Source organism: Hippocampus comes, unplaced genomic scaffold, assembly GCF_001891065.2.
Source record: "Hippocampus comes isolate QL1 unplaced genomic scaffold, H_comes_QL1_v1.1 scaffold844, whole genome shotgun sequence".
NCBI lineage: Eukaryota > Metazoa > Chordata > Actinopteri > Syngnathiformes > Syngnathidae > Hippocampus > Hippocampus comes.
Genome location: NW_017805713.1, coordinates 9,179 through 18,615, shown reverse-complemented (window position 1 = coordinate 18,615; position 9,437 = coordinate 9,179). Strand labels below are relative to the sequence as shown.

At 50.8% G+C, this 9,437-nt stretch overlaps 2 protein-coding genes across 2 annotated transcripts in view; both read right to left on the bottom strand.

The window, feature by feature from the left end:
* Nucleotides 1-7: 7 nt before the first annotated feature.
* LOC109523758 (store-operated calcium entry regulator STIMATE-like) lies at nucleotides 8-2,413 on the bottom strand (the record flags this gene model as incomplete). The annotated part of the gene is made up of 3 exons (XM_019883134.1): nucleotides 1,520-2,413; nucleotides 645-693; nucleotides 8-103 (listed from the first exon to the last, which is right to left on the bottom strand). Coding segments are annotated over exons 1-3 (332 nt in total), but the record flags the coding sequence as incomplete, so codon positions are not given.
* Nucleotides 2,414-3,881: 1,468 nt separating this feature from the next.
* The window catches only part of LOC109523756 (scm-like with four MBT domains protein 1), a 14,443-nt gene continuing 8,887 nt past the window's right edge, over nucleotides 3,882-9,437 (bottom strand). Inside the window, 13 exon segments of the mRNA XM_019883133.1 lie at nucleotides 3,882-4,218; nucleotides 4,307-4,435; nucleotides 4,553-4,777; nucleotides 5,031-5,209; nucleotides 6,067-6,242; nucleotides 6,407-6,494; nucleotides 6,938-7,099; nucleotides 7,184-7,248; nucleotides 7,332-7,374; nucleotides 8,074-8,187; nucleotides 8,406-8,532; nucleotides 9,239-9,321; nucleotides 9,402-9,437. The exon segment at nucleotides 9,402-9,437 is cut by the window's right edge and continues 23 nt beyond it. Coding sequence (XP_019738692.1) covers nucleotides 4,078-4,218; nucleotides 4,307-4,435; nucleotides 4,553-4,777; nucleotides 5,031-5,209; nucleotides 6,067-6,242; nucleotides 6,407-6,494; nucleotides 6,938-7,099; nucleotides 7,184-7,248; nucleotides 7,332-7,374; nucleotides 8,074-8,187; nucleotides 8,406-8,532; nucleotides 9,239-9,321; nucleotides 9,402-9,437 — 1,568 coding nt within the window. The 3' untranslated portion in view covers nucleotides 3,882-4,077.

The following is a 9,437-nucleotide window of genomic DNA, read 5'->3' as shown; positions in this document are numbered from 1 at the left end:
GACTCACAGCGAGCAGGGATCCTCCTCGGTCAGGTCCGACAGGTAAACATTAGCAAAGTGGATGAAGAGCATCCCGATAGCCTGTTTGGAAGTATCCAGGAACCTGCCGTGGGAAAACAATCACATCACGTAGTCACATACTTCTTGGTTCGGGCACATGATTATGGATCCCACTGGGGTTGTAGGCAGGACACGCCCTCATGCATCAGAGCCAGATGAAACGACATTCTACATGTCACATGCTCATCACCGATCGCAGGGCACACGTGGACCGGGCGCGCTCACAATGGCGCCCGAGGACAATTTCAGAGCGTTCAATCAACCTACTCGGCCGAAATTTGAAATGCGGGCGGGAGAGCATGCCGACTCCACACAAGAAGGCCGGAGCCGGATTCAAACCCATGACCTCCACACAGTGAGGCCGAAGTGCTAAACCGGCGCCCGCCCTGCATGCCCCCCCCACCCAAGTTTGAGAGATTATTTTCTCAACTCTCCTTTTTCAATACGCCAGAAAAGTGCATCCAAGATTTGGTCGAAACAACAAAACGATAGTCCTGCCTCGACCTCTCATGGCATTCACAATCATGCTGTGCGTGCGGCTTCACGTGAAGAGGGCAGAGGAATCGTGATCGTCGACAACTTACCAGATCCTCCAGGGTCTCCTTTCATGTTTGGGCTCCCGGAAGCGTTTCACTGTGCCGGAATGAGAGAGAATGCCGTTAGTGTGACGGTGCAACGGATCAAATGTGCGTGCATTTGCGCCACGGCCCGCTGGAATTCATGAAAGGCTTTGCCTCACGAGGGGGCCGCGAGTCTGCGGCTGAGTTCGGATGGGAGGCGGGGGACGCCCCGGACCGGGCGCCAGCCAATTGCCGGACACGCGTAAAGACCAAGATCAGGGAAACGCACACACATTCTCAAGGCACGCATTCTTTTTCCCCAATCAGGTTCATTTGTCAAAGTCGATTCGGTCACATGCTCGAATTGCTTCTCTCCTGTAGCGCATTTAAAGGGAAGGCAAGGAGGCACCACCCTCGGCCAGGAAACAAGCAGTCTGCGTTTATTCCCGCTACGGCGCAAACCCGTTTTTAACCGCACGCATCCATGACAACTGTCACCTAAACGATAGCAAACTACCATCATTTGTAATTTGACCTTGCCTTCCACAGAATGTTTTTTTTTCTTGCATCCACCTGTCAGGCTACGGTCTACTTCTCGGTTATCTAACTAGGAAGCCGCTGGTTGCTGGAGCGTTCTGATGCATCGATGAACGGCCCGGATGGGCTCTTTGGACGGTACATCGTGCTGTCGCCTGCTCAGTCAGGCATTCACGGGAGCTTTTCTAGCGGGGATGATAAAACCATATCTGGCAGGTGCACGTGAATCTTTTCACATTGGAAGTGTTTCCCAGCTCATCGAGAAGACAGCTCGTCCCAGGAAAGGATGGATTTCATTTCCCCTCGCAAATCGGGGGCGGACCAGGGTGGCGCGTGAGTGCCACGCGAGTGGCCATACTCACGCATGAGGATGCTGAACGCCATCACGGCGAGGAGTCCTTGAAGGAAGATGCCGAACGAGTCCATCAGAGCGCCGTTCTCGCATCCGCCGGTATCAGTAGCAGGGGTCGGGCCCGAGGACGCGTTGCCGAGGGACCAAGCGGGCGGCCCCGCCGCGTCCCCCGGCTTGGAGAGCCCACTCTCAGCCATGGTGTGAAAAATACGGACCGGACGCAGGGGCGGCAGCTCGGACGGTCGCTTTCTTCTCGCGCACAGGCCGCGGACGGCTCTGTCCCGCGGCTGCGGCAGATGTTGGTCAGCTAATCGATCGAGAGAGCGGCACGGCCTTGCGGGAGAGATGGAGACCTCTCATGCTTCCTCTCCTCCTCCGCGCATGGATGAAGTACCTCGAAGATCAAAGAGGGGGCGGGAACTTTTGAATAAACGCCGTCGCGAGACATCGACGGCAACTTCCAAAGGTTCGGCGGGTGACGATGAACATCCGCTGACTCGGGTCAGCAAGTCGACCGAGTCACCGCGCTGAACCCGAGTACAGCAATTTGGATGCGAAAAGCATGATTTCGTTTCGCTAAAACGCCCATTCACCAAAAGAGCGGCACACACGTAGAATTAATCGATACCAAAAAACAAAGAAAAAAAAAAACGAATGATGCTGCTGTACTAGCTTAAGCACTTAGCTTGCAAGCTAACTATTCAGCGCCGCCAAGCTGAAAAAAGGCCGTTCTTGCCGGAGACGTCGAAGGCATTTGAGGGCCCACGCCGTAGTCTCAACGCCGGCTAAAGTGTTCGTCCCGTGGCTTCTAAAAAACCGACTGAGATGAAAAAATTGCAGGTCATGACTCGCTCGCATCGCGCAGCTTCCTCACACAGCTTCTTCACACACTCTTGTTGACAGAGGCGCGAGTCACGTGACACACGCCTTCGCGAAATGTACTCTGGGAAATGAAGTGCGGAAAAGCAGGCCGACAAGGAAATCAAATGAGGTGCCCCAATTTTATTGCATTGCTTTGTTTTGTTTTTTTAATAATTATGTTCAAACTGCATGGAATTGAGTGCAACAATTGATGCACGAGAGAACATATGAATCGACAACCGCTTTTTTTCCCCTTGTTACAAAAACACAAACAGTCCATAGCAGTTGATCACGCTATAAGGCCAGGTGAAATGAAGGGTTTTCTTTTTGTTACAATGCACCGCATTGCTCTTGAAATCTGGCGGTTTATTTGCTGCTCGCAGTGAGTTCATTGAAGAAAAAAAATGGTGGCGCGAAGAGGCCGAAATGATCATCGGCATGAATACTGCTCCGAAGACTTTGTTTTGAAAGAGTAAACTACTGTAGTCTGTGCAAATATAGTGAATATTTAGAGCATTTCCACATTGCTATTAGGATTATTTATCTCAATCATTTCTCATGCAATGACCCTGTCGCACTCCGGATATTTGTGGACGATATTTACAAACATGAAGCCAAGTCAGTATTGCGATACGGTGGACGATAGTACTTGTGCCTGCATTCGTGGCCATGTATCAGAAGGCAACGAGAAAACAATTAGCTCTGTCCTCGCTAAAATCAAGTCATATCATATCACTCCATGAAATAATTCCTGACCGCGAACATTTCGACATCATTACGCCAACTGTCCCGGAGTTGACCTATATTTGTGGACGATATTTACAAACATGAAGCCAAGTCAGTATTGCGATACGGTGGACGATAGTACTTGTGCCTGCATTCGTGGCCATGTATCAGAAGGCAACGAGAAAACAATTAGCTCTGTCGTCGCTAAAATCAAGTCATATCATATCACTCCATGAAATAATTCCTGACCGCGAACATTTCGACATCATTACGCCAACTGTCCCGGAGCTGACCTGAAGGCTTTGTATTGATACATTTTGTTTCATCACTCTGACAGAATGCAATTTCGGTGTCGAAGGGTATTGCCGCGTGCGAGGAAGCAGGTTTGCTGTTTTCCAGCGCTTCGAGCCATATGTGAGACTGACTTTCTTAACGCTTGAATTGGACTGGCGAAAGCCAGCGTAGCGGATTAGGGGGCAAAACAATGTCTGCCACACACAACAACATCAAATATTTACAAGTACTTGTGAAGCAATAGTTAGAGAATAAGTAAATAAAAATCTAATGTGGAGGGGCTGGGGGGATTTGGAGCACTTAAAAGACATAAATACATTAAAAAGCCTTCTCTGAAACTTAAAATGTAAAATTAAGTTTCACACCGACAAAAATCATCTTGTTTTCAAAACACTCTTAATTATAGCAGAGGCTTAGGGGCAACCCTTAGTGGCCTGAAGAGAGCCTATTGTGCGTTTGATGAACCCGTTGCAGCTCTCTCTCTTTTGTACTTTTTTTTTTTTTTTTAAACACCCAGAAGTCTCACCGTTGATGTTGCTCTTTCCATCCCTCTTCAATTGTGGTCGTGTTCTGGTGGCAAGGTGCTGTCCAGTGTAAGCAAGGTCAGAATGGGTCTTTTTTTTTTTTTTTGTTGGAAGGTCAGAATAAATAGTCCCCCTCCTTGTTTGCTTCTTGTCCTTCCTTCAGCTACGTGGCAAACTGTTGATAAAACGCCAGTTTGACCCTCTCGATGTGATGGCACAGCTTGATGGCCGGCCCCAACTTCAGGTCCATGCACTCCTGCACCGTCGGCAGATTGAGCAGGAGAAGAGCCTGTCCGTCGATCTCCTACGGGCACGAAGTCGGAGCGTTGTTACGGCAGATCGGATTTACCCCGAGGCGCTTGTGCGCGCGCGTTTCCCTGTCTATCTCTTACTTGGTCCATGAAAATGCGCGCGAGAGGCGCGCAGTCGGTCGTCCTGATGAAACGAACCACATCGGTCACACTCCACTCCAGGGGGCTGGTGTCCAAGCGCAACTTTTGAGGAGGTGCTGCCTTTGACGTCTGCGGAAGAAGATCAATCGGAGACACGTTGTAATCCGAAAACTCCCGCTTAAATGTTCATCTCACAATTATTATGTTATGATGATTTTTTTTTTGTTTTGTTTTTCAAACAACGACCTTTGGTGACGGAGGGTGGTTCTCATCGTCGGAGAAAGAGGGCGAGCGAGGTTTCCGCCGCCGCCGCGTGGGCCGGGGCGTCGCGGGCGGGGAAGGGGACGGCGAGGGGGGCTGAGACTTCTCCACCGATTGTTCCGAATCGTCTTGGAGATCATCTTGCGCTTCGGAGCCGGAGTCTTCACTCAGGGAGTCGTCTTCATCAAGGTCTTCCTCTTCGCCACTGCCCTGTGAGCCGCAGACGAGAAGGTCAGTGAGGGAAGGTTTTCAAGATTTGAAAACCAAGAATAGGCTCTTCAAAAGAACTCGATCATCTATCGGGAATTGGCTTATTGTTTCACTCTGATTTTAATCGTTGATATTGATGTTTTCCGTACAGCCCTTAGGCCAGCCTGCAGTTGTTCCACCGCTCTTGAAATCAACACGAGACGAGCGGTACGTCCGGTCGCGGCGGAGGCCGGGCCGCGGGAGGAAAAGTTACCTGCGGAGAGCCGGCGGGTGTGTTATCGACGGACGTCGATGAGCGTCTCTTTTTATGGACAAAGAGCTGTTTCCTTCTCTTCCTCCTCCTCCCTCTTCTTTTCACTCCGGCCTCGAGGTTTGTGTGGCCTCCGGGCGGGCGGCCCACACGTTTGCTCTTCTTCTTCCCGTAGTAATACGCTGCTGGGAAGACACCAGACCACTGCCGCATGCATTCCAGACTTCTGATTGCCACCATTGAGATTTGAGCACGGTTGAGCATTTCAATGAAATTGCAGAACAAACGCATCTGATACCAAGGTGATCAGAAGATGAGCGCTCATGCAAAACCAAGTGCAGTGGAACCTCCAACTTTCAACAATGCCATTATTGAGGACGGATGAATGGATGTTTTCTACTCTGACTGTATATAATTATATATAAACAGAACTTTCTCACACACACACACACACACACACACACACTTAAAAGACACGCTATTTAGTGCAGTGGTTCTTAACCTGGGTTCGATCAGACCCCAAGAGTTCGGTGAATCGGTCTCAGGGGTTCGACAGAGGTTCTGCCATGAAGTTTAAGACATACCCAACGAATTCACATGCATCACAGAACGTGATGGGAATCGGCGTCTTATCCGCACGATTTGTCACGCCAAGTTGAGCAACTCGAGTCTGGCACCGACCAGCAAAAGTGAAGGAACACTTCTCGAATCCGATTTTTATGTTTCAGTCACGAAGGCTTCGGTGAACGTGCATATGAACCGGTTGGGTTCGGTACCTCTCACGAGGTTAAGAAGCAGCCATTTAGAGTTTGGTGAACCTAGCATATGCACATGTTGGGACAAGGGCGGGCCTTTTGAATCCTCCCTGAACTAAACTCTCACAAGGCACGCCGATGTCTGCCATGATGTCACACACGCCAACGGTTCCGACTGCGAATGCAATTTTCACACCGAATGTTCAATTTCCGACGTCAGGGGCTCAACGAGACTCAACGTCAAGGCGTGAGCACGTCTCCACCCGCGTGGCGAATCCGCTTACTGTATTTGGTCTTGGTGAGGACGGAGCAATTTTCCGAGCAGTGCTCGAGAACCATGCGAGGCCCGAAGAGGTTGGGACAGCACTCTAACTTGATGCAAGTCTTCCGGCAGAAGTCGGCCACGCGGTCGGCCGTGCGCACTATTTCCACCGTGGCTCGGTAGCTCTTTCCCTTGTATCTGAAACATAGGAGAAGCACAGGTTGACTTGCGTTTGTCCTTTGGGTCGTCGCAGCGTCACGTGTGAGGTATACGAGCCCAGCCGCTAGCCCTCGCGCCGTTGCGGCCGGCTATTCCTTCTGAGGAGCGAGAGGAGCTGTCCGCGGCACGGTGTTTCCTCTCACTTGGCTTTGAGAGTCTCTCCGTTGCCTTGCCAGCGACTCTCCTGGTCCAGCTGCAATTCCCTCAGCACGCGGCTCGGCTTTGTCGCCGGTCAGAAGAGTCAAAACCTGCGCAAACAGTCAAGACGACGCAACACTTGACGGTTATTTGCAAGTGGGCGGCTTTCGTCTTGATTGGTCTCCTGTGCGGCGCTGCCAGGGAGGCGCAGATTCGCGCTTTTGTTGATCGGCCATTTGGTACTTGGTTGAAAAACGGCAATCCGATGGAGCGAGCAAGTGCCCTCGCCGACGAATTCACCCATAGTACATTGCAGACAACTCATAAATATGAGTGGCGATTCCCAACTACTGTGCCAGAGCACATTTCACATTTGGAATCCTACCGACTTTCCAAATCTTTTTTGGAGGCTTCCTGATGCCTCATTCAAATTCCCCAAGACAATGTCATCCCCCCGCTCGATGTAAGCTCTCATCCGAAAAATATCAAAGATGAAAGCATGAAATATTTCAGCGTGTGCCGCGACTCCGGCTAATATGTGTGCGTGAAAAGAATGACCTCTTTGATCACAAGGACACAGTTTCCGGGCCCAATGAACTGAGGCAGCTCAGCGATGCGGCCCTTATTCAGGTACGGCCCGGAGAAACAGCGATGGTTAAAGTAGATCTTGGGACAGCAGTATTTCCCATTTCCCTGGCCTGCAAAGAGGAGAAGAACACAAGGCGTGCGCGCGATGAGTCCGGGCAACGCGGCGCCAAGACTTCTCGAGCTCTTTCACTGACCGGCCTCTGGCTGATTTGCCATCTGCGGCTTCACCGTGTCGGGCGATGACGACTTTGGCGGAGCCCTGCCGCAAAGCGACGCAAAACGAGTTTAAACGGGAAGGCCGATCGGCTGGAGAAATTCCCCCACGGCCATATTCGTACTCACTGTTTCTCCGGCTGCACCACGGCAATCTTTCTCTCATTTTCGACTGAAAGACAAGGAGAGGTTTGTTCAAAAGACATCTTTGCACCTCAAACATTGAACGCTTGACTCGATGGCGTCACTTCCATGCAACTCTCCTTATTCTTATGTGCGGCCGACCATAGGGCCAGGTTACTCTTTCTTGTGAAAGGGATGCTGATCTCAGTGCCCTTTTTTTTGACTGGTCAAATGTCGCTTCAATACATTACTGCAATTAACACACCTAGAAATATGTATATTGATGTCTATTTCCATCCATCCATCCCTCGGTTATCTCAAACCGTTTATCCTGACAAGGTCGTGGGAGTGCCGCAGCCTCTCCCGGCCGTCTTTGGGCGGTGGGCCTGGTACACCCTCAACTGGTGGCCTGCCGATCGCAGGGCTCACACCCACACCTCGGGACAATTTCAAGTGCTCCATTAACCTGCTGTACATGTTTTTGGAATGTGGGAGGAAAGCGGAGTACCCGCAGAAAACCCACGCGGGCACGTGGAGAGCATGCAAAGTCCACTCACAGGAACGGCGGAATCGAACCCCGCACCTCTGCACTGCGAGGTGGACATGTTAACCAGTATATAGCTCTATACTGTGTGTGTGTGTTCAAGGTCAAAGGGAACGCAAGATCAATCACCACAATTGTTGATGGAATTTGCGTAAAATGACGGTTGAAGCACAACCATACATTGGCCGGCGAGGTGATGCCAACCTGCGAGCTTGATGGGGTGCACGAGCGGATAGCCGTTTGTCTCACACCAGCTGACAGGGAAGATGTCCAGAGAGTCCACGTGAACTGTCAGCTCAGGCATGGGATGTTTCAGACCTGAAGAAACGGCACCAAAAGGTATGAAAACATCCTTTGCAAAGCCAAGCGAGCAGTTTGCCCCAATCGACGGTTCTCGGATGTTTTGTTCTCCTCCGGAAGGGGGCTCGGCTTCGAAGCTCATCATTTAAGGTTGCGGTACACGGCACGTGTTCATGCAGACTCATCAAGGCATTGACGCGCAGGGCAGGAAGTGTTTTTTGGATCCTGGCTCTCACCTTCCAGGCTGAGCCAGATGTATTGGCCTTTCACCCTGGTGACCGTTGCCACGTGAATGTTCTCCGGTGACAGCGGGTTGACGGCCTCCAGTTTCATGGACTCTTTAAAGCTGTGCTCGCACGTCTCCTGGTCGTGTTGAAAGAAACCAAAAAGCTGGTTTTAGGCAAATTCCGAAACAGCACATATTTTCTGTCTGGTAACCCACCGCCCAAAAAAATGACAATATATCCATCATAAAAAGTGACTAGCGCACTGGCCACAACACAATCAGATAACATCAATTGGGGGGTTGGGGGGGGAATGCTTTCAACATTTTCACTGATGGGATGTCATGAACGACACTGCAGATTTGATGATGTCGTCGGTACAATGTAATATTTCTGAATCCCGTCCACGATTGTGAAGGTACTACATGTAAAAATAAGAAAATCAAGGTTTTGCTCCAAGCCGCAATGGCCTTTTCGGATTTCCCCGTCAGAATCTTCATTCCAGCCAGCGTACGGGTATGTGCGCGCCTGAATCTTTTGACCCGCCGAAAATGTGGATTTGTCCAGCAAATATGTGAGCGGTTCACAGGAGGCGAATTTGAAGTTGTGGTGGTGGTGGGATCAAGACCGTTTGGTTACACCAAAGAGACAGATTCATATTTGCACATGTCTACACTCGAAAGAATCTTTGCAGATCGGGACACTTGGCAGCACGCAGCCAGCTGCATCTTACGCTCGTGACTTCCATTTTCATTTCCGCAAACATCTCATTAAGCGGGAGCGGCTAGCACTGAAGCGCCGCCTTTGATTGGGACCGGCAGATGCGAAAGGGGATTTGGACTTACCGCGGGGAAGCAGTGCTCAGGAGCCGCCGCGGCCTCACATCGTTTGAGGTAATCGGCCCAGTCAAAGTCTGGACCCTGGTACCCTACGTAGGACAGAAAGGAAGGAAAAAGGGAATCGAGTTACTCGAGGTGACGGCGCGGGACAAAAGGGGAGCAAACTAACCTGGCGGCGGGCTGAGAGGGAGTCCATTTTTTAGAC